This window comes from Magallana gigas, chromosome 8 (genome assembly GCF_963853765.1).
Source record: "Magallana gigas chromosome 8, xbMagGiga1.1, whole genome shotgun sequence".
Taxonomy (NCBI): Eukaryota; Metazoa; Mollusca; class Bivalvia; order Ostreida; family Ostreidae; genus Magallana; species Magallana gigas.
Genome location: NC_088860.1, coordinates 23,488,328 through 23,512,968, shown reverse-complemented (window position 1 = coordinate 23,512,968; position 24,641 = coordinate 23,488,328). Strand labels below are relative to the sequence as shown.

At 32.7% G+C, this 24,641-nt stretch overlaps 1 protein-coding gene across 6 annotated transcripts; it reads left to right on the top strand.

The window, feature by feature from the left end:
- Positions 1-1,901: 1,901 nt before the first annotated feature.
- LOC105328992 (baculoviral IAP repeat-containing protein 7-B) lies at positions 1,902-24,269 on the top strand. 6 transcript variants are annotated; one of them, XM_034473031.2, is made up of 6 exons: positions 1,902-2,011; positions 12,762-13,369; positions 14,929-15,083; positions 17,289-17,340; positions 17,858-18,022; positions 18,287-24,269. In XM_034473031.2, the coding sequence occupies exons 2-6, from the start codon at positions 12,829-12,831 to the stop codon at positions 18,481-18,483; spliced, it is 1,110 nt and encodes a 369-aa protein (XP_034328922.2). In that variant the 5' UTR covers positions 1,902-2,011; positions 12,762-12,828; the 3' UTR covers positions 18,484-24,269. The 6 variants fall into 6 exon arrangements, with proteins under 6 accessions (XP_034328922.2, XP_034328923.2, XP_065925640.1 ...); XM_034473032.2 differs by lacking the exon at positions 1,902-2,011 and adding an exon at positions 2,920-2,943; XM_066069568.1 differs by lacking the exon at positions 1,902-2,011 and adding an exon at positions 4,225-4,248.
- The last annotated feature ends 372 nt before the right edge of the window (positions 24,270-24,641 follow it).

Sequence of the window (24,641 nt, the reverse complement as noted above, 5' to 3'; positions counted from 1 at the left end):
GTCAATTTCAACTGATACCCTCCCAAACAAGCACTATTTATATAATGTTATATTTCAATCAGACCTTGTGCTAATGTCATCTCAAGCATATTACTTCATTAGAAAAAAATAATCAACTTGATTCTATCCTTTCTAGAGAACTAAATGTAATGTCATCCTGTTTACAATACTTCTGAATTCTTTATTACTATAGTAACTAACAATCAAAGATGAGACATATTGTAAAAGATGTACTACTCTGTGGCCTAGAAAGGGGCTATAGCTTTGTATCAACAGAATTTGTGTTATTTTTGGCTGTGATTGTTGTTAGACATGTTTATCATCTATATTGATATAAATTAATTTGAAAAGAAAACAAATAAGTTTACTGTTTTTTAAATGAATCAACACGTGATACAGTTATTTAAACAATAAAATGCTTTCTTTGGTGATTCAATCGGGATATGAAGGTAGCGACGTTGCAGAAAAAATACAAGTTGTGTAATTTTTTTCTGCCATGATCGCTACCTTTATAACCCGCATCTTTCTTTTAACTAATTAATAAATTGATTATAAAAAAGTAAGTAAAATTCACTAAATTACTGTTAATGTACATAAGTACGCTAGCTAAAAGAAACAGCCAAATCGTCTCCTGTGAGACTTTGAGTCTGACATCATCATGATTATTTCGTGCAGTCCATGATTTTTCTTCGGTCGCTGTAGGCTTCGACAAATCGATAAACAGGGTGTGTCAATTCAATAATGTCAGTTTCAGCCGCTGTAGATTTCGACCAATCGATAAATAGGGCGTGTAGATTTCAGTCTGGCTGTTTCTATAGAGCTATGAATTAACTATAAAAGTATCAGCTGTATACATAAATTGAGGAAAATGTGTAAATTCTGTCTCAATGGAATTAGGTAACTGGTATTCTGTCTCAGTGAGAAGATCGTTGAAGTGACCTTACGTTGCTTGATCAGAGCTAGGGTATGCCGACATGCTCGAGGTTTAGTTATACATGTACATATACAGTAAAACTTGGTTATACCGAAGTCTTGGGGACCAATAAATTTACTTTTGTTATATCGGTTATTCGTTATATCTCTATAACGAATTTGTAACAATAACTATAGGGAAATCGTTATGTACATGTTTTCTTTCACCAGACTGCAAATTGAGGCTTATAATGAAAATTCATTCTTTTGATGCCTTTGTAAAACTAACGTCAAAAACGTATCAATACGCCTGACGTTACGTTTGAATGTTGTACAATTTTACGTCATTTTAAAGGTCAAATGACCGTTTTTATCTACAATGAAGAGTAAAAAATTAAATTATAAGCAATGAATTCAATATTTATTAGTTTTATACGATATAAAATGGTTTGAAACAGTTTACGCTTTTTTATAAACCGCTTCGCGGTTTATAAAGCGTAAACTGTCCCAAACCATTTTAAAGTATAAAACAAATAAATATTGAATTCATTCCTTAAATAAAATATACCGCCTACCTAACAATAATGTATTACATGTAGGTAGCGCGTTATTTTTTTTTTATTATGAGAAAAATATGTAACGTTAGATACTCGTGCCTCCTTTTACTCGATTTTTTGTTTGCGTGGAATACTCATTATTTATTAGAAAGAATTGAGTCAATATGAATTTTCAATATGGAATAAAATTATGATCTAAACAATTACACAAATTATAATTGTTTACTGCTGATAAAGAAGAGTGCATGTATTGTAGATATCGGGTATTATTTTGTTTTCCCATAATAATAACTTTTTCGGTTCCTCTTATTTATATCCCCATTAAAACCAAACTAAAACCCCCTAATCTATACATATCTTACCACCAAAGGAAATATTTTTAACGTCACAGTGTCTGTAAATATAGTACCGGTAAGTTCCACTGAAATCATGTGTCATGCACCATATCTCTCCAGTTTGACACCAAATAACAAAGATGTTTTAAATCCTGTCCTTAATTTGTGTATGGTAGGACCAAAAATAAAGATTTTGGACAAATTAAGGTAGGACCAAAAATAAAAAGTTTGGAATTGGGTCGCATGTTCATCCCTGCTATGTAAAGTGAGGAAGGAAGCGATTTAAATCTCAAGCCGATGAAAGGTCAGGGTTGCGTTCAAGATCGTAGCTGCTACGTAGGGCTACGTAAGTTGAACGGTAGGCTAGCCTTGCCGCTAGGTAGATATTTGTAGCTTAAATATTTTATGCTAAGTTAGTATCGAATTCAAGATGGCCACCTTGGTGACCACTTTGTAACAAACTTGAAATATATTAACTATGTGATATTTAATTCATCCTTTAAGTTATAATGAAATTTTAACATGTATATTTCCTCTTGAAATTAAAAAAATTGGTCTATGTAATTAGTCTTTAGTTGAATATTTCCAACTTCAAATCTGAGACTCAATAGATATCTACGACCTAGCGGCTAGGCTAGCTGCTACGATCTTGAACGCAGCCCAGTTATTGCGCTATCTTCGTTTTTAGCTAACCCGAACCAAAGCATCTATATCATTTCGTTTGTTGTCCTTCTTTCCTTCCGTTTGCGATCTGTCAGACTTTTTGCTAACATTTCTCCAACCGAACCAGAGACATTTTCATAGAACTACGAACACTAACGCTTGATTCCGGTTTGAATCCCGCTTACACTTTAAACCCGTTTATTTAAGAATTTCCATTCCATTCGCCCCCCCCCCCCCCCCCCCCCCCCCCAGGTTATGGAGTATTAGAAATATAATTCTTGGCTATTTTTTAAAAATCGTTATTGAACTTCTTCCTTACAGCACTTTATCAAAGACAGTTTTGTTGTTTAAAATTGTTCTGTATCTTAAACTAATGCCAATAATGCTTCCGGCTCGTTTTCTTCCTCCTTCTTTGAATAAAGTGTGGCTGTGTAGAATAAATTTGCCATTTTAACCGGAAGAACTCCAAGATAACGGTAGGTGCCGCCTTCTTTTTAGTTGGTTAATTCCTATTGTTAATGTGAATTTCATGGGTTGAGTTTTTCCATGTCGAAAGTGTTTGCATTTTGATTTGGATGCTTTAATAATTACCTCTTTTGCCCTCACATGTCATGTAAAGTACGGGGGTCATTAAAAAAATACAAGTACCATGTCGGCCTTGGTCATGTATTTTTCATTAAGGTCGTAGCCAACAAATTAAATTATACACCAACATTTATTTTGATATGTAAAGTTTCGTCCCTTTTGACGTAAACTTCCCATCGAAATTATCAATAAAATCAACCATTATTCTATATTACTTTTTTGTTCTCCAAATAGTTTTACACGTACCTTACGGTGTAGTGCAATGAGTTAGAGAGTTAACTAGAAATCGGTAAGTCATGAGTTCGAATTTTGCAAGAACTTTAATAATTTTTACCTTTCCAAATTTTTCAAAACATGTTTTTTGGTTAAATATTTTTAAATTTTAAAAATTCTTAACCAATGGAAGTATTTTGATTATAGCGTGCTTTTATCCACATTATATTACGGACAGGTGTTCCATACCGCTTTAAAAGCAGCATATTTGTCACTACGGAGCACAGTAACGTCCAAAACATCCATGTACAATTCATCATAATACCCACATTCTACACTTAAGTCTCTTGATCTTTTCTTTTGTCTTATAAAACGCCTCTATACCACTTGTCATCTTGTTTGCTCACAATTGTTACAAAAATATGTTATAAATTCTCTGATGATTTTTTTACCGTGTACTAGTATCTCTTCATTCCCAGTAAGGACAACTTTGAAACCCAGTTGACGTTACGTTCGACCAAATATCAGCAATTTTACTGTTAATCTAATATATTTTTTTAGGTGTCCAAAACACAGTTTTATCACCCTAAATTGTATTACATTAATATAGGAATGCGCAAATAACATTTTATTTATGTTTTTTGCATACTAGTACTGTTCATTCAAACCAGGCAGTGAAATTTGCTAAAGCAGGACAGGAAGCGTTTTTTTCCTTCTGTACTAGTAGTCAAGTGCAACTCGTGCGTCAAAGCCTAAAGTACTAAAGGAAAGGGGATATACCGGTACTCCCATAAGGATGGATTTATATCGCTGGAGCACATCTGCCATCTGACGTTATAAATTTTTGTCATAATGAAAATAAATATCCTATACCTAATCTATTATTAGGTATAGGGTATTTATTTTCCTTATAACAAAAAGTTATAACGGCATGTGCCTGTGCACTGGAGAGGTTTTGTAGAACGAATTCCCTATCAGGGAGGGTAAGGTACTGTCATACTGAAAAACCGAATGATGGCATTTGACTAATCAGTCCAAGTATATCCGTCCGCGTATATATTTTTATATATTTTATTCTTTGAACATTTTAAAACTGCATTTAACCGAAACTATAGAGGCTAAAACATACAATAACTTCGCAATGTTCATTGTATGTTATAACTTGTATTCAAGTATCTTTAAAGGGATTTGGACACGATTTTAGATCAAAATTTTCTTTTTTTATGTATAAAATGGTTTATTTGCTAATTATGAATGATTGACCAAAGTTTGAATGTTAAAAGTCAAGTTTTAAGATAGATGCAGAGGTAAGAAATCATTGTTATGTAAACAAAGCTCGAGTCTTATATTTGTTTACAAATAATGGAAAGTATGGAATTGCCTTTTCTTTGACCAAATGACTCATGGAAAACAAGGTAAACTGATTCAATGTGTTCATAGATAATATGATAAACAGAAAAAAGCAATATTTAATTGAGACTTATACCAATAAAACACATATGTAAACCATAACAAAGTTCGAGCTTTGTTTACAAAACAAAGATTTTCAAACTCTGTATCTTGCTTATAACTCAATATTTTTCTTTTCAAATTTTGATTAATGAATTAAAAGTACCCATATAAACCCATTCTAAGCATAAAAACTGGAAAAGCAAAATTTTAAATTTGGAGCTCAAATCGTTTCCAAGTACCTGTAATTAATATTGTTTATATGTGTACAGTATAATGATGTCTTATATTATATACGTCTGAGACTATATGCGGGATATATGTTGTAATTGATCAAAGGACACCTTTCAGCACATTGAAAACACGAAATGCGTTGACTAATTTAACGCCAAACTTCCAAATGATCTAAATGACTTCCATATATAGAATTGGATTATTTCACGTAACAGCAACAATGATTTACGTGTTTCATAAACAACTGATTTTGGCATACGCACTATGACGGTAGTAGCTGCAGGTCTGTAGCACCTGGTCTGAACAAATTCGGATGGACGTCCATCCATTCGAATTTTTTTCAGACCGGGGGCTACAGATTGCAGCTATGAAGGTAACAGGTTACAAAATCCGCTGACTTGGGTTATGTAATTTGTACCTTCATACCCTTATGAACTACAAGAGAAAGCGTTCTATTGTTTAAATACTACAATGATAAAATGATTACTGTAAACCAACTTTTATTTGCAATGACTTTATTTCGCGATTTACATCCGATAAACTGGTTTGCAACGACTAATGTTTGCGACCAAACCTTATCCAGAACCGTGTTGCTATAACCACCATATGACAAGGACTGATTCGCGACGAAAAATATTCGCGACGACGAGGCTCTCGCGAACCTCGCGGAAATTTCTCGAACGCGGATAGAGGTTGGTTTGCAGTATCCCGTTATTAGAAATTACTCACAATAACGAGATAATCTACATGTAATTGTTATTAGAGCCCATTTACAAGCTAATGGCCTATTACATTATACATTTACTATATAAGTAACTTTCTATAAGTGTATTTCTTCATCTCACGTTATTCTCACCCAAATAATTGTTAATGGTAAATGTGTCTGCTAGATAATGAATAAATTGCAATATAGTCATTTATTGTAATAGTAAACGGGTTTTTTTAAGTATACAGTATATAACTTTTTCTTGAAATGTAAAGAACGATCAGTTTAGTATTTCAAACTTATCATATTTACGTTCAGTTTATATTTTAAAGTCATTAATATTCGAAGCGCCTAATTAATTTAGATATGAATTTTAAAATAGTTCCTTATTTCGATGCATCAAATTACATATAATATAAGTAAAAGTACTATAAGTAAAAATAGCTTATTCTGAAACTGATGCATTGATGGCCAACCATATTCCACTGTGGGAGTGGTGAGGGTAAGATATACCAACATAGAAAATAACGGTACTCATTATTGAATATTGAGATACAGTACAGTAAATTGTCTTGTGCTTTGTCAGATCTGGTATAATTTGCATGCTTACATCAAATTCAATTATTTTACTGTGTATTTGGTCATATATAATATCTACTTTCGTTTTGTGTATACATGTGACATGTGTATGTATGATGTGTCTTTGCATGTACATATGTACATACGTGGCGTCAAAAATCGGTTTTCGCATTCTATCATGCATGATGTACAGATCCAAGCATTTGTGTCATTTTAATATAAAGCTTAGATGTTCTCACAATTGTAGAACTAATATCAAATCAAACCATTCAAATAATTTATGTTAAAATATTATAAATTCTGGTTTTAAAATGATGGTAAATAAAGTATATGATGATACATTTATCTCAGAAAGCCTAGTATATTGGTGTACGTATCTCATTGAATTGTATATTCAATTCATATTAGAATTTCGGGGGGGGGGGGGGGGGGGGGGGGTCGTTACCTATTTAAACATTTGACATTTTTGACTCATCGTATAAGCATGTATGGAAGCCATGAGGTGACGTCAAAGAAAATGCCTTGAGATCATACAGGTTTTATGTTTATAGCGTTATATGATCCGATTTTAAATCTTACAATTCCTTAAACTGCACCCAGTTTAAAAGACTGATTTGATTTTTATAAGCTCACAGACACATTTCATTATCAGAAACGTACCAACTAAATTCTGAGAAAGCCATTAAATATACAGGCGACTCTCGATAGCACGACTTCGGTATCTCGAAGTTCTTGTTAAATTACGATCCCGAGTTTTTCTCCAAATAACAAAGTTTTACTCTTAGTCTTGATCTCTCGAACTGCAACTCTGGAAGTTCATGATATCTCGAACTCAGACTGAGGTGCTATAGCTGTTATATACACATAATATAAACCACCTTTGCTTGCTAAGGGTTCGATTTGCTTTTACTCATATCATGGGCGACTCAGATGCAACTGGTCTAGACAATACAACCTCCGTTTTTTGGAGGATAGATTTTATCCTCCAAAATTGGAGGATAGATGCTTGCGCCCCCTGGTTGATCTTTTCAGATGAAGGGCAATGAACTCTGTTTTTACAAAGGGACTTAACTATGACATAAAATATAATTATCACCTTATTTAGCTGTCATTAATTATATTAATTGATATTTATAAATGGTATCATTTTGATAAATATTATTTGACGATGTCTTTTTGAGTGAAGGGATTAATTTTACATGATACTAAATAACCTGTGTATTAATTAGAATAAGAGTTACAAAGTTCCTAAGGTATGCAAACATTTACTTTGTACATGTACAATATAGCAGATTAAGATATTTATTTGTGTCTGTGATTCAAATCAAATTTAGTAAAATTGATTTTTGTATCATATAGGGAGTTTAAATGATTAAATATTTTTTATTTCATCATATTTGTCATCATGGTATGCTCATTGGCTTTTTCATACCTTTGGGAAGAAAAATCCCGAGATTTCCGAAGAGGTGAGACGCGATATTTATTCCCCTAGAGACACGACGTTTTGTTCGCTTGTCACGTGATTGTCTAGAACCAATCATATGTCGCTTTATATAGAGTAATCATATTGAGGTATAATAAATAGTGCCTGTTTGGGAGGGTAACTGTTGAAATTGACACCCCGAGACAACCATTGTCAACCGACGCGAAGCGGCGAAGCCCTCGGGAAATATGATTTTTCTTTGGGGAATAAATCTTCATATTTCCCTCCCAATCATGCAATAAATGTATAGTGTTACCCGTTGCCAAGTGTGTTGCTAACGCTGAGGGTAATAGTCTTATTGAACAGATAAAGGACCGCATCTGAGCCAATCAGATTTCGGTATTTAACATGAAAGTATAATAAAAGATATTGTTATCAATCGTTTAAAACGTACTTTATTGTTTGTACCTAGTTTACAAAAAGGATTTTGCAAGATTGAATGAAAATATTTTTAACGAAACATTTTTCATAATAACAGTATTTTGCATCATTTTTAAAACAACTTATTTTCAGATATGACTTACATGTATCTACAAATTACGCAATATTAATTCAATCAGGTTATAAAAATATCGCATTCCCTTTTTAATTTCCGACTCATAAATTTTAAGTGCAAAAGGTTCATTTAATTGACTAGATACATACTATAAAGTTTGGTGTATATAAGCCTCATAATAACTTAAAAATATGTATTTGATGTAGTATAGATCAATAAAAATTGTTAAATTCGCCTTAGTTATGGATGGACTACCTTAATGGAGAAAAAAACGAGATACATGTAAATACGAGATTTTAAATAAGTACGCAAGGAAATATTAAATTATAATAATCCACGATTGGTGAAAACTTTATTTAGCTTGATGTACATAACGCGTATTCTCTCTCGAAATTGACAATTTTTTTTAGCCAAAATACACTACATGTATTTAATAACATGACTTTTTTTATTTTAAATAATTGGATTTGATCATATTGTGTTTTATACATGATCAAACAATTTTAAGACCTTCCTTTTTAAAATTTTTTTTATTCATGGACTCCGCTAAAGAAGGAAAAGTTGCCTTCAGAATTATAATGGAGAATTGATTCTGCATGTATTTTGAAATTATCTATAGATAACTCGCATGAAATCATATATCATTTTCCCGATTTATTCATTGACTCCTTCAAAGTAGGAAAAGGTGTCCAATGATAATGAAAATTTGATACTATTTTGAAACTATTTTGGAGACAACAATATAAAGAATCAGGAAACTACACTCATGAATGTGTTATGCATGGTTTAGTTTAGTTTAAACAATATTTATTCATTATAGATTCAAGTACATTTACATGATGATAAATTACAATTGTAAGATCGGGAAACAAGCCATAGGGCTTATGTTAATCCCTCTCTTGCATACACTGCAGAAATGAGAGGCGTGAAATGAAATGTAAGTACAAGGAACAAAATAGGAAAATGTGTCAAAAGTCAAAGTTGGAAACACGTTTTATAAGGTAATGAAAAAAAGTCAACAAAATAAAATATCATGAAAAGAATATTACAATATATTCGTTGGTTAAACACCAGAACAGAAATATAGTATACATAGTCGCGTGTTAATGTTCAAACACAGCCATACAAAAAAGAAAAAGTGGCTTTATTTCTTACACCAGTTATGTGTACGTTTTCAGTAAAATTTTAACTCAATACATGCTAACACATCATAGAGATACCGTAGGATTTTTCCGATTTCCATTAATTATTGTCATAAATATAAATATAAGTGGTGGGAATAAGATAAACAGGCAACCCGGAAAAAAGGTATTATTATTGTACAACATTCTACGTGATATTATGATTGCTGAATCTTTTACTCTCAAGTATAAATCTTTGTACGGTGTGAAAAATTTGTTCATTTTCTACAATACTTAGATAATTAGATCCGTAGAGTAGTAAGTTAGGGTCTGTTGAATTTGCAAGTGTGTTTATTGTTATATTTCGTATTGTAGCATATTTTGGACAATGCAAAAGGTAATGATCAGTGTTTTCTACTGACCCACACGAACAAAAAGGGGATGGACAAAGGTTTCTATTGAACATATAAAGATTTAAAGTACTACATTCTAAACGTAGTTGAGAGTGGAGTATTTGACCTATGCGAGACCCTATATGATAGTATTCGGGAACAGTTATCTTGTTTTTGTTAAGATATTTTTTGAAGCTTAGTATGGAAGGATTGTTCTGTACATTGCTTGGTATTGTGTTCCAAAGTCGTATGGTGTTGGGAAGAAAAGAGTCGTAATATAGCTTAGTTCTTGCGTAGATTTCTCGTATTGAGTTAGTGCTTCGTGTATTATGTGATTCATTGGAGAGTAGCTGAGTATGCAAAAGGTTTAATAGATAATTGGGAACTTTGCCGTGAAACATTTTAAACAAAAGAATAAGCCGATGGTCTTCCCGACGCTTAGATAAAGGAACCCAGCCTGTTTCTTTGTATAGGAGAGTTTTGGAGGCAAGTCTATTACCCCCTGTCACAATTCGCGCCGCTTCAAGCTGAATGTTCTCGATTTTTAAACTAAGATATTCTGGTATATTATCCCAAATAATATCGGCATATTCCAGGACTGGTCTAATAAAGGAGAAGTACAATTTTTGAAGACTATTTCTATCTAGTATATATTTTACCTTGCGCATTAGGCCCAATTTCGCGTATGCTTGGTTTACATGGTGTGTATGGTATCAAAAAGTGTTTGGGATTTGGGAGCAATTAAAAAAAAAATTAACTTAAAAGGGGTTTAAAGCATCAAAGAATGCCTTTAAACATATAAAAGGTTTTATTTTAATGATAAAATGATTTCTTCGGGCCGGGATTCATGCGGGATATGATGAAGATGGCGACATTGCAGAAAAAAACCATCACCCGTGTTAGCGGATTATGTAAATTTTTCTGCAGCGATCGCTATATATACCTTCATAACCCGCATGAATGGTCAAAGATAATCATTTTATTACTCATATTTACATCTTTCTTTTAACAAACTAATAAATTACAGACACGTAGCATCGGGGAGTGGGGGCAGGGGGCTGCCCCCCTCCAACACTTTTTTGTGCAGCAAAGATTTTTCTTAAATTTACATACAAAAAATTGAATTAACATGGAGTCCCCCCCCCCCCCCCCCCACTTTTATGGGGCCGTGTAAAAATTGAATTCAAAATAAGGAAATAAATAGTGAAATTGAAGTTAAAGGTATACTCCCTCCCACGGATAAGGATTTTCAGGATTTTGGAAAGTACTTGTGTGGTTTTTTTTATTTTATTATTATTATTTGTTTTTTTTTTATGAATCTGCCCTCCCCCACTTAAAAAAACCCGATCATAGAAACATCATATTCCTTTACGCAATAAAAAAAATCTAAGAATTTTTGTTTTCTGGAAAAATATAGATGAAGTACAATGTATGTCGTCGTTGCAAACATGAAACATTTTGTTTACATTCTTATGATTCGGGCTCGACATTCACAAAAGTGATCTACGACTGAAAGTAATTTGTCAATAATGTGCAACTAGGATTAAATGCATTTAAAACATTTTTTGTAAGTGAATATGTTAATCAAAATGTAAGCATGTTTATACTTGTAATGGTATCCAGAAGATGAGAAAACAGAAGGTTTGATTGTATGGGGGGTGGGTACTCAGGTGCACTGCAGCTATACTGTGCAGTATCTATTGAAACTGTAACGTATCAAAGGTCTATTGACAATGACCGTTGACTATGGCATACTGCAGAGCGTTGTATTGTAAATTGGGACAGTTTTTTAAAAAGCTAACAATCGTTTTAAATAGATATAATGCATTATCTCTAACTTTGGACAGTCTCTGCTTTGGGCAAATGCAGTCGAGATGTTTATCTATGAATGGTTTGCATGGTTTGCACCAGAAAGAATAATCTTGCAGTGACCAGGCTACTAAACCGGGTCTGTAGGACATCTGTCATTTTAACGATAGAACATTTTATCTAGATTTGCACCAATTCACACTGCAACAGCTCATAGAAACTGCCACCAATAATAATCAACAAGTATATTAACAGGTCCAGTACAGTCTCTTGATTTTAACAGCTATATTAGCTTGAATAAGGCAAAGCTTATTCAAATTTTTAATTATTAATTACACTTAAAAAATTAATAATGGAATTTCCTACATATTAACAGAAAGAATGTAACTTTTACTGAGATGGGAAGTCCCATTCTGTGTACATAGGATTTCCCAGGTAACCATGTTTACCAAAAGGAAAATGTGATACTTACATTGGAGAATAGTGAGGACTATAAGGATAATTATGTTGAATGTATACTGGTAATATGAATGATATGGTTAACATTCAGGTTTGTTATACTTTCATGTTAAATACTGAAATCTGATTGGTTAAGACGCAGTTAATAATATTTACTATTACCCTCAGCGTTAGCAACGCACTTGGCAACGGGTAACATTAAAAAATGTTACATGCGCGAAAATTATGCGCGTACGGTTCGCTGTAGAATTCACGTTATTCCTATATAAAAACAGTAAAATTTTCTTAAAAATTTTAAAAAAGACATTCAGTATAACAAAATAAATAGTGCCTGTTTGGGAGGATAACAGTTGAAATTGACACCCCTCGAAAACCATTGTCAACCTCCGCTTCGCGTCGGTTGACAATGGTTTTCTCGGGGTGTCAATTTCAACTGTTACCCTCCCAAACAGGCACTATTTATATAATGTTAAATATGGTGATGTAAACAAGATGAATGATGATCGATTGAGCACAAAACATACAAAAATTACATAATAAACATCCTGCTTTGCAACTTGTTGTGCAAGATTAAGATTCTCCATAATAATTTTTCCCCCTTTCCCTCCCTTTCTTCCTGCATGAAATTAGATTTTGATTGTTAAGGTCCTTGAAAATTTTTTTTTTCATTTTTTTAGGGGGATTTAGAAAAGTAACAATCTAAATTTGTGGTTATTTATCATGTCTGTACTATTTCCATGAAGTCATTACAAGCATTTTAATTTGCAGATAATGGTGAACTAAAATATAGGGTGGAGATGAGTTGGAGGTATGGCGTTGGAGGCTAGTTCCAAGTATGGACATAATACCTCAGAGTCCGTATGAGCGACTGGCGCCACTGAGGAACGACTACAACAAGCGACTTAGGACATTTGATCATCGATGGCCACAAGGGGTACCTGTGTTACCACAGGACCTGGCACAAGATGGGTTTTATTACACAGGACTAGAAGACAAAGTGCAATGTACACACTGTGGGGGGATACTGAGTGGTTGGTGTGAGGGTGATGTTGTGGCATTGGAACATCGCCAACATTTCCCAAACTGCCCCTGGGTCAGGCATGGTCGTCAACTACAGAATGGGCATGTGGCAAATGCTCCGCCTTCTAATGTTGGAGACCTATCAGGTTTTAGTGTTGGTCATACAGTGCCAACAGGGGAAAACTTTAACTTTCGATACCAACAGACACTTGGTCCTACTGATGAACCCGGTGTTACTCGGCCTAAATTTCATATCTATTCTCTGGAGTCGGCAAGAAAAGCTTCTTTCAAAGGATGGCCTACTCAGATAACCCAAAGACCTGAAGTTCTTACTAAAGCGGGCTTCTTTTATCTAGGTAATTGAATGTATAATTATATTAATGGTTGCATCCATTGCTTGTTTGAAATTTTGTGAAAAATTGAGTATTCCAGACAATTTCTTATGCTTAGCTTGCAATACTGAGTGGATTCTTGATGAATCAATATTAATATAGAGATTAACTTTTGATATCTTACAAACTGTTTAGACTGAATTTTAAATTTTTTGACCTGTTTTATTAGTGATTGCTAAACAGTTCTTTGAAAGTTTTCAGCTTGTAAAGCATGATTCTTTAATTTATGTTTGTAAGTCCTATTTTGACAACAAATCTTAAGACTTGTTGTTGTTGTACAATTTTTCAACTTGTTTGCTGGAAGAGCTATTCAATACAACTCTAGTACTTATTTGATAAAGATTGATGTCCAGTCTTTTTTCAAAATTGATGATAAAACTTAGTAAAAATCTGCGTAGAATGAGTTGGATTGCTCTATTAAGATTTACATGCTACTAACAGGTTTCATGTATGAAACACTGTTATACAGTGAATTGATTATGTAAGAAACTGAAAACAAGGATCTGTTATTTAATCTCAGTTTGCTAGATGGTATCACATTTACTGGTATATGATCCTTTACATTGATTGTTTACCATATTTGCATGTCCTTCCTCACTATGAAGATACGTACACATAGAATTATTATTAATTCCTTTTTTGATCTGACTTTTCGAATTGCGCTGCATTCAGTTTGACAGCTGCGAGTATAAACAGTACCTGTCTCCTGATAATAACACCTGTACTTAAATGTGGAGAATGTGACTCACGCTCTAACCATTATTCACTGTGATTATTTCTGAATCGTAAATAAATCTCAATCGCTGGTAATGTATTTTTTTCCTGCAAATTCTCCACCTTCGTATCCTGCATGAATCACTAAAGAAAGCATTTTATTGTTTAAATCTATGCAAGGTCATGCAACCTCATACATATAAATAGCTGTTTAACAAAGTGAATATTTTCTGTTGTGTGTAGATCTATTTATTTGGATAAACATTTTTACTTAATGAACTGAACACCGTGTGATAATGTGTTTGAAGGCAGTTTAAAAGAAAATCTGTTGAATGCATGTTATTGTTGATGAATCGATTAAAGTGGCCAGATTGTGATTAAGTTTTATCAGTAGATGTTTGATTACAATGGGATTTCTTCTCTGTGTGAAAGTAATGAAACGAATTAAGGAATAAGGAATCATTCTTCGAGTATTATGAGGTGATAATTTTGGTCGGGGCGTGATTAAATCCAATAAAGCCCGAAGGGCTTCATGATAGGGTTGATTACGCCCCGACCGAAATTATCACCTCATAATATTCAAAGAATGATTACTTATATTTATATAGTTTTATGCCATTGAACGATTCAATATTTAAATGTAAATAAGCAAACCCCGCTGGCACCTCAATTTTGCTTTATTTGAAGTTATAGGTTTTATTGTACAAAATCGATATTGTTGCATATGAAATAATCTCTTGTATACCAATGTGTATAAAATTGTACCGTTAATTATGGATAAGAAAATGATTTCTTTTTCCATAAAACAGGAGAGGGGGACAAGTGTAAATGTTTTTACTGCGGGGGCATTCTGTGGGACTGGGAGCCCGGAGATGACCCCTGGGTGGAGCACGCCAAGTGGTTCCCTGACTGTCCCTGGGTCAAGCTGGCCAAAGGAGACCAATTTGTAGAAGATGTACAGCGGGTAAATGATTTTAAGCATTCAACAGCAAAATTGATCATGAAAAATTAGTGCGGTAATTTCTTCTTATTCTTAAATTAAAGTGAATGAGTAAAGGAGGTATGAGACATGTTAACTGCAATCAAAAAATGGAAATGGCTACAGTAATGCAGCATCCATTTTGTGGTATAGCTGTCTTTTGCCTTAACCTCGTACTATAGTGGGTTTTTTTCTTTTACAGTCTTGTTAATAGTACATGTTTGTCATTTACATGTATAACAGCATTGCACAATTGGTTAGAATTTTGATTATCATTTGATATGTCATTCATGATTTTAAAATCTTGATTTTTTTTTTTACAATTTTCCCTTTTAACAAATTTAAAAATGCATTTTGTGGTTAAGAGGATGATTCTATATTGAATTTGAATGATGGGCTCTCATCTACATTTTAAAACCTCGTAGTGTCTCATACTACCCTGAGTGTCCAGTTGATAACATACATGTGACTTGTTCCAAGTGTGTTTGGTATTGAACACTTAAGGGTGATTCTTCCTCATATTTGAAATGTCCACCTCAGTGATAACACAACGAATCAAATTTGTAACATGAAACAAGCAAGCGAGGTTTGCAGAATTAAAATAAATTAAAAGAAATTGAAAAATGACTTTTTGAATTTAAATATAGCAAATTAGAGTCCCCCCCCCCCCCCCCCTGTTTTTGGAGCATGTAAAATATGAAAGTCAAAGTCAGCTAATGGACAGTGAAATCCAAGTTATAGCATGTATGCACACTTCCCCAATATTTCCCCAATTCATGCCAATATATTTTAGCTCAGTGGACCCCTTTGCATTACATGTAAATTTACAATTAAGATCTGTGGGATGATTTATTACAATTACCCGGTAGTTTGAAATCTTTCGATTTTCCCCTAAACATACATATCAAAATTCAGAATTACACGTATATCAATTCTTTTTTTATCATGAATGAAAATAAGGCCATCTTAAGTGTTTAAGGGGCTTGGAAATTTTTGTGACATAAAGACTACAAAATTAAGTGAGTCTTTCCTTAAATATACTTAAAGGTTGGCTTGACACACCAAATACTTTCCTCTTTTAATCATCTTTAAGCATCACTTTGACCAACCAAGTTTTTCTTTATACAGTTTGAAAGAAGTGAATTCATTCATCAAAAATTAGCATGTAATATGTATCAAATTATCCTTTTTTAATTAGTTTTTTTTTATATATAAAATAACAGGGAAATGCTACATGTATCTATTTGTAACATACATGTATTATTTTCAATTAATTGAATAAAAGTTATTTTAATTAAAGGGAACTCAAACAAGGAAATGAATTGATGAAAAATGACAGAAAAAGGAAAATATTTCTGCTGACTTTTTCTGTTTTATATTTTTTGATAACATAAACTTGGGTTAGCAATGCTGGCATGCAGCATCAGGGAGAGGATGGATGGGGGGGGGGGGGGAGTCAAAATCAAATTGAAATAAATGATAAAAACACTGAAATTTCAGTTTTAGGTACTAGACCCCGAAATCTCCCAATGGATCAGGATTTTCACGATTAGGAAATTTGTTTTCTTTTTTCTTTTTTGCTTGTTACAATTTTTTTTAAAGATGAGTCTGCCTCCTTCCATTTTAAAAAATTATGATGCCTGTTTACCTATATGAACCATCAGAAGAAAAAAATTTTTAATACAATTATAATTACCTGATTAATTTATTTTTTACCAGTATTCATAAACTGCATGTTAAACAAGTTTTATTCACATGCCAGAAAAACTTGCAAGATTCATGAGAGCCTCTTTGTCGCGAACATTTTTCGCTGCGAACTTAGTCTAATCTTTGCCATATGGGTGTTATATCAAAACGAGTGTACAGAAAGTGTGGTCATGAAAAAAGTTGTCATGAACAAGTTTACCTCCAGTTAATTGCAAAATAAAGTCAACTCGAATAAAAGTTGCTTTAAAGTATATAGAATAACATGATTTATTTTATGAAAGTTGATCATTATTACATGTACATGTGTTACAATATAACAATAAGCAAGTCCTTGTTGTTTAGAAATTGTTTTCCATGTAAGGAATTTATAGGACATGTATATGATTTCATGAGTTCACTATGAACATAATATATAATTTATGGTTATTTAATCAATCCCTTGGAATTTGTATTGACAGAATTTTACTGTAAAATTTATATCAGGAAATGAATCGAATGCAGATCGATGATGAAGAAACAAGCCATGGGCCCATTGGTAGGTGTAACTATTAAAGCATTCTTAATATCTTTATATTATTATACTTTCATGTTAAATACTGAAATCTGATTGGTTTAGACGCAGTTAATAATCCGTTGATTTACCTTCAGTGGCTACGGGTAACACATTGAATTGTTCTATGTGCGTAAATTATGCACGTACTGTTTGTCGTAGAATTCACGTCATTTCTTGATAAAATCAGAATTTTTTTTTCTAAAATTAAGACATTCAGTATAATAAAATAAATAGTGCCTATTTGGGAGGGTAAAAGTTGAAATTGACACCCCTCGAAAACCATTGTCAACCTCCGCTTCGCGTCGATTGACAATGATTTTCTCAGGGTTTCAATTTCAAGAAAACCATTATCAACCTCCGCTTCGGGTCGGCTGACAATGGTTTTCAAGGGTTGTAGATTTCAACTATTACCCTCCCAAACGGGCACTATTTATTTATTATTGACTTTATAACATCTGGAAAAAAAACCCCAAAAAAAACCTTTTTGATGACTAAACAGCACAGGAGACATCTGTGAAGACAGTTGATGACCCATCTTCTTCTTCATCGGCTTCATCAAAGCCAAGTGATGCAGGGGCTGGTGCAGCAGGAACCAGCCAAGCATCCATAGCAGCGGGAGCCAGTCACACCTCAACAGCTGAGGAAGGGTCAGATGAGAGGAAAAGTGAGTACACTGGCTTCTATAAAAGAGCTAGTTTAAGTACCAAAGAAAATTATTTGAAAATTAGTACATTACATCATACAGTAATAAATTATATTAAAAGATGAAAACAGATGATGATTTTCTTTTGAATTGTAACTCAATGTCTAGAAGCTACCATAAAAAAAATTTACTGGAACATGAAAAAATTGCTTGGATTTCTCAAGAGATTTTATTATAATGAACCTTTTTGTGGAAATCATTCATTGTTTCTTATTTTCAAAATAGGGTTGCAAAAAATTATTGAAGAGAATCGCAACCTGAAGGAACAGAAACTGTGTAAAATATGTCTAGATGAAGATGTTGGGGTGCTGTTTGAACCTTGTGGTCATATTTGCTGTTGTGCCAGCTGTGCTGTTTCCTTACAACAGTGTCCTATTTGTCGACAACCTATCTCCAAATCAGTTAAAGCCTACATCTCATGAGCACACCAACTGAAAACGGAATTTGTCAGTATTTACTGAAAGAAAATGCTCTATATGTTATGTAATTGCCACCCGTTTAAATTTGATTGAGCTTTGCCAGAAAATAGACATTTGGTTAAGAACCTAATCCGTCCCATAAAAATCTAGCCTGGGAATATCTATGCATTGTAATGTTGTTGCCCATTGCTGATATTTAGTATAATGTCTGGTTTTTATCACTGTTTGGTTGATGACAAAGTGTGCTGTGAATGGATTTTAGGTTTACATTTGGTTCACCACACATGTCATATGTTTTTCAAGTTTTGTGCAAGACTTCCATTTTTCACACTAAAGAAAACATTTCTTGAAAATATATTTAATGTGAGTGTATAGTATTTGTAAAAGAGGTGTCCAAAATTAAAGGAAAGAAAAAGGGTTTTTGGCAGACAAATGTTCAACATTAACTATTGGAACTTGACACGAAAAAAAACTTTTTTATTATTGGTTTATTGGTATAATAATGATATATATTCCTTAATACAAAGATTTGTAAGCATAGAAGAATTATGAAAGATTTAAATACTGTCAATACTGAGCTGGATTTTATGCAATTCATTTCAGAAATAGGAGCAATCATCGTAAGGTCATTATCATCCTCTAAAAATGAGCCCCGGGATCTTACCACCCCTAAACAGTTGATTTAAACAATATGCAACATTACAGCAGTAAGGCTATGATTATTTAATCACGGTTTAGATCAAGGTAACGGAGAAAACCCAAGATAATCTGACTTTTTATGGCCTTAAAACTAGTAAATAATCAGGCAGAGTTGTGGTGTCCTATAGTATCGTTTTATTGTCTTATAGTATCGTTGTATTGTCACCAGTGTATTGTCTTATAGTATCGTTGTATTGTCACCATCCAATCTGAAGATTTTGATTCCTGAGGAATTTTGTCGATGTTTATTATTCAAATACTGTTTTTGCGGTTGAAGGGAGAATATAGACCGTAGAATAGAGTGTTGGGAAACACTGGGATCTGTTTGTTATGGGTTTTCTGTTTGTTTTTGTTCTATTGATGATCATAATTTCTCACTTGATACAGCCATTTGGCAAAAAAACGGAGCAGCTGTTTTGAAGCATTCTAGCATTCCTTTTCCGTAGTAAATTCAATGGAATTAAATTCAATAGACTTCTTATTTGAAAATCAGTTATTTAATTGCAAGCTGTATTTATCTGATGAATATCTTTCTCTGCAATGCAGTCCCAACTAGCATTTTGAAAAAGCACGGTCTTGATTGTTGATTCGGTGTGGTTCTGGTTTAATCGGCATCCAAATTATGTCCAAAAGTAGATGTAGCTCTAAAAGATACGATATGATTCCACGGCGATCTTGTTTAGAAGTAGAAAGATTTCAGAACGTCTGTAAAGCTAATTATCCGCCATATTGCTTTGTGTTTTGACGATGTTGATACAATGAGTTATTGTTTACAACAAAGATTTTCTACTTCTTTGACCAAGATTATCTTGTCAAAATCCACAAAGACCTCACATATTCAGTATGACGTCCATATGTACGAAAATACGATTGTCAAAGTAGAAGCTGAACAATACTGTATAAAAATCTTAGAAATAAGAGAGAACTTTGGAGGCTCGCTTCGATGAAGTAGTTTTTGTTTTAGGAAAATCATATTTTAATATGCGTTCTGTATCGGTTACTGTAACGTTGATTTGCTGTCGGTTGTTCTTCCTGTTAATGCATTGCATTTAAAGAGGTTTAAATTTTGCAATCTTTGAAAGTTGAGTTTAGAAATGGAGTTAATATATTGGTACTAAGTCTTATTTCGTTTCAAATGTACTCTTTCGCAAGACAATTACCATATTAAAAGACTCCCTCTGTGACTGTCTGCCCTTTATCACTTGTCCAGATCATATTTTTTTCCCTTTGGACAAATTTGGCTCATGCCTCCCCTACTTAAAATCCTTTGCTATAATATGTGCGATGACATTAAATAATAGCAAACCTTGTCCAGACTCTAATCGACCTAATCTGGCTCATGCTTAACCCAAATAACGTCTGTTGGTAAAGGATTTTGCAGTGACCTTGAATCAAGTTTTGGGGTAAGATCACGATCAGTGAGTCACAGTGAGTGCATAACAAATCTTCTTGAATTGCGGATTTGGACCGTTCTTCAGTTCCTCACACTTAAGAGCTGCTTGTGGTATATAGGTGTGCAGAGAAAGTATGCGTTTACAGTGATGCTATTTCAATATGAAAAAAAACGACGTCGAAACGTCAACATTTTTTTAAGTGGATCAAAGAACTAAATATGGTATTAGTCAAATTTGGCCCCCATAATTCGCTGTTTTTAAATTATTCAGGTACATTAATTTGTTGTGCTATTTTATGAAAGAGGTTGACATAAAATATATTTTTTTACCTATTTATTTGATTTATATGCACTCACTGGCAGTATATGACGTCAGAAATGACGCAATTTTTATAATTCAATCAAAATCAGTCAAACATTGACATTTTTCTTATCTTTTTTCGAATGGGAAATATAAAGCGACTCTTTGAACAAGAACAAACTTTTTGCCACTTATAAGTATTGGAAAGATACATCTTTGGTGAAAATAGTTTGTTTGTTCAAGCAGTTGCTCAATGTTTCCTTAAAGAAAAACTGCTTCAAAACAAGCCGTTTTATGCTAAAACTGAGAAAACGGCGGGAAAAGGTAAACTTTATGATGTCATATGTTTAAATTGTGGGCACTAAAATCAAAATGAAAGTTATGAAAAAACTTCAAATGTATATTTGTACAAATAAAACAAAGAATTACAGTAAAATGACAATGTTCATTTAAGGGGGCCATTTTAAGCCCAAACCATATAGTCCTTTAATGTGATTTGTCAAGGTCAGAGCAAGATCTCTGTGTTAAATCCATGTCCGAATTATTTGTTTTCCTTCCCTTGCCTCCATCTGCCACATAATAAACCATCATGTCTTAAGATAAAAAAAAAATGCCCTTTTGAACTTGTTCAAGACTTTTGGGGGATCATCGTGATCTATGACGGCATTAACGACAGTCAAAAACTTTTTAAGATATTGGGATATGACTTTCTCCTAAGAATTTTAACACACCGCTAAGCGATTTATAAAGAATCAGGACTCCAGATTGGGACTGCTAAAAAAACTCAGTTTGAGACCCATTTTAAAATCGATTCTATGGTTTAATCCATAGTATCAACACACTAGTATTCTAGATTTATTTTACAATTTACTACAATGGTAGTTTTCTTTTAAAGGACAGCGATTTGCTAACTATGATACTAGTAATTAAAATGATATGTTTGTTTTAAGGAAATTCGTTTTACTTGAAATGAGTCTTGACTAACACAATTTCATTATCCTTAAGGATATGTTGTTATACGGTTAAATCAAAACGGCTGCTAAGACTGACAAGCACTGCAGTTTATAGGTATCTCCTTTTTTAGTGGTTTTGATGAAATAGTTTTGATTGTCTGCTTATACATGTAGTTCAGTAAAGAATCTGGAAAATTGTCAGAATGAAGTTGAACATTTTTCTTGAAAAATTCAAATCCCATTGTTAACATGAATAATTGTTGTAATTTGTTAATTTCTCAGGGTCCATTTGTTTCCGGATTTTTTTTATCCATGTATATATTTGTAGTGTATTCCGATGTTTAATTTAACTATGCTTTTATTATTAATAAGTAGTTGATATGTTGAATTATTAAGTTAGGAAGTACATATTCATTTTCCATAATCATTGAAATCCATACACTTTCATATCAAATGCATTTTTAATGATTAAAGTTGATGTCAACTTACCAATAGCTTGCGCTCTTCAGATTATTGGAGTTCCAGTAGGACTTAATTGAAATGACCAATATCATGTTTGCTCTATTGTATTGAAAAAGAAAAACTACATTATAAGGTTAATTAAGGAATCAGGAATCATTCTTTTAGTATTTTTAGGTATTAGATACGGTTGGGCATCAGTATATTTAAAAAAGCCCGAAGGGCTTTATTTTGGGCTTTTTGTTAAATTTGATCAGCCCGACCCTATTTGATAACCTAATAATATTCAAGAAATTATTTTTTATTACATTTATTTATATAATGTTCAGCAATTGTACGATTTAATATTAAAATAGTCCTGAAATGTATTGGACTGTGCATAACTTTGACTGTAGTGTTATCAAAGATAAAGACACTGGGAACGGTAAATAGTATGTGTTAAAAACAAATCCCTACTCTTTTTCTCAGTTCACTTTAGAATTTACACATTAAATTGCATTTAGCACATATCCACATTTCCGTAGTTATTTTATTTGCTAACAATAAGTTCATTATTTTTTCTTCTTAATTTGCAGTAAGAAATATAAAATCATTGACCTGAAAAATCTATTCTTATTTCACTATATGCCATGCTCATTATCATGAACTTTCAATCATAGAAATTTCTTCGTTGTTGTTCTACATTCATCGATGTTATTTGATTTTACTTGCGGATGACAAGCAATGCATTGTGTCAAACCATTAGAAAAAGTCTTGAAATACTATAATATGTGATATATTATAGTATTTCAAGACTTTTTCTAATGGTTTGACACAATGCATTGCTTGTCATTATAGCAGCTCATCATTAAAAAACAGATACAAGACATTGTACTGCTGCCTAATGTCTTGGTATCCAGATCGAATATGTCAAGAACACAATGAATAACATGTATTTTCTTCAAAGAAATGAACAGGCGAATGATAACAAAAAAGTTATTTCTTGACAAGTTTGGTACATATATTAGATATAAATCTAACATTTGTATTTTTGTATTTTTCATCATTTTTTAAAAATAGCATTTTGAATTTGAATTTGTTGATGTTCTCTCTTTATAATTGTGTTACGTCATAACTGTGTCGTAAATAATCAGTTTGCGGCAGATGCAATTAAAAGAACGTGTATATATCAGTTCTATATAAAAATGATACCTATTTTAGTCGTCACCTAGTATAATTTGTCAGCGATAATTGCAGTGATTTGTCAGAATAACTTAACACTGGCTCCCCCCCCTAATGTTTACCAAAAAAAGTTTTTAATTTGTTTGTAAATATCTGTGTTATTGTCCTGATTTTTATGATATTTTTATCATCCATTTTTTTTAAATCAGAATTTTTAGAATTCATGCTAGAATGATATATTTTAACACAGGTGCATGGATTGTTTTATATAGGAACAGGTATTATATAGTTTATTTTCATCCTTGATGCAATGGCTCAAATCTTTGAAATCAATGGCTCGATGGCAATATATTATGCGAAACATTTAAATGCATATGTAATTGTATGTCTGAGACAAGTTTTGTCTTCTTAAGTTTGTCCGTTTATATACTTTTTAAGAAATACATCTAAAATTGTTCAACTGGAGATTGTACAATTTTGTTTGGGGAAAAATTCAACGGAACAATTTTAAGTACACTATGTATACATCAGTAGAATATTAAATTCACCGTTGTACAGTTAAAATGTTCAAATAGAACAATTTCTCTGATAACCATGTGTGTACTTTAGAAATTCATTTAAGTTTCAAGTATTAAGAAAACAAGCCATATGGTCGACTTTCAACGTTATTCAATATTTGTGGTGGTTGCTTATTGCACTTTTCATATATATAAGAAATACAGAGTGTATCTTTATGTTTAACCTTTTTAGAATTTTAAAATGGCATGCATTTTTTAAATGTTGTTGTAAAGCAATGTTTTACTAAAGTCACAAATACAAGAAACCAGTTTTTACATTTTTCTCGTCTGCAAAACGCAATGGCCAAATGCAGACAGTGTTCTAAAACTTACGATCTTTTTAATCTATTTGAAAATCATTGTAAACGTCAACAAAAACACATCGCATTAAGTGTGTTTTAAGAAGCCCGATTGTGGTATTTTGCGGGAAAACTACAATAGCAAATCTTTTCATTTTTTTAGCCATATGTAAGTTAAACCTCTAGTTTATTTGCGAAGTTTCAAGAAAATCTACCATCTGGTTCTTTTTTAAGGCCATCGCAAAATAGTGGTACGTCATTAGGTATATTATAGAAATTATCATTTTCGGCGCTTCGAAGCAGATTTTAAATATACTACAATAGCAATTTTTAACCGGG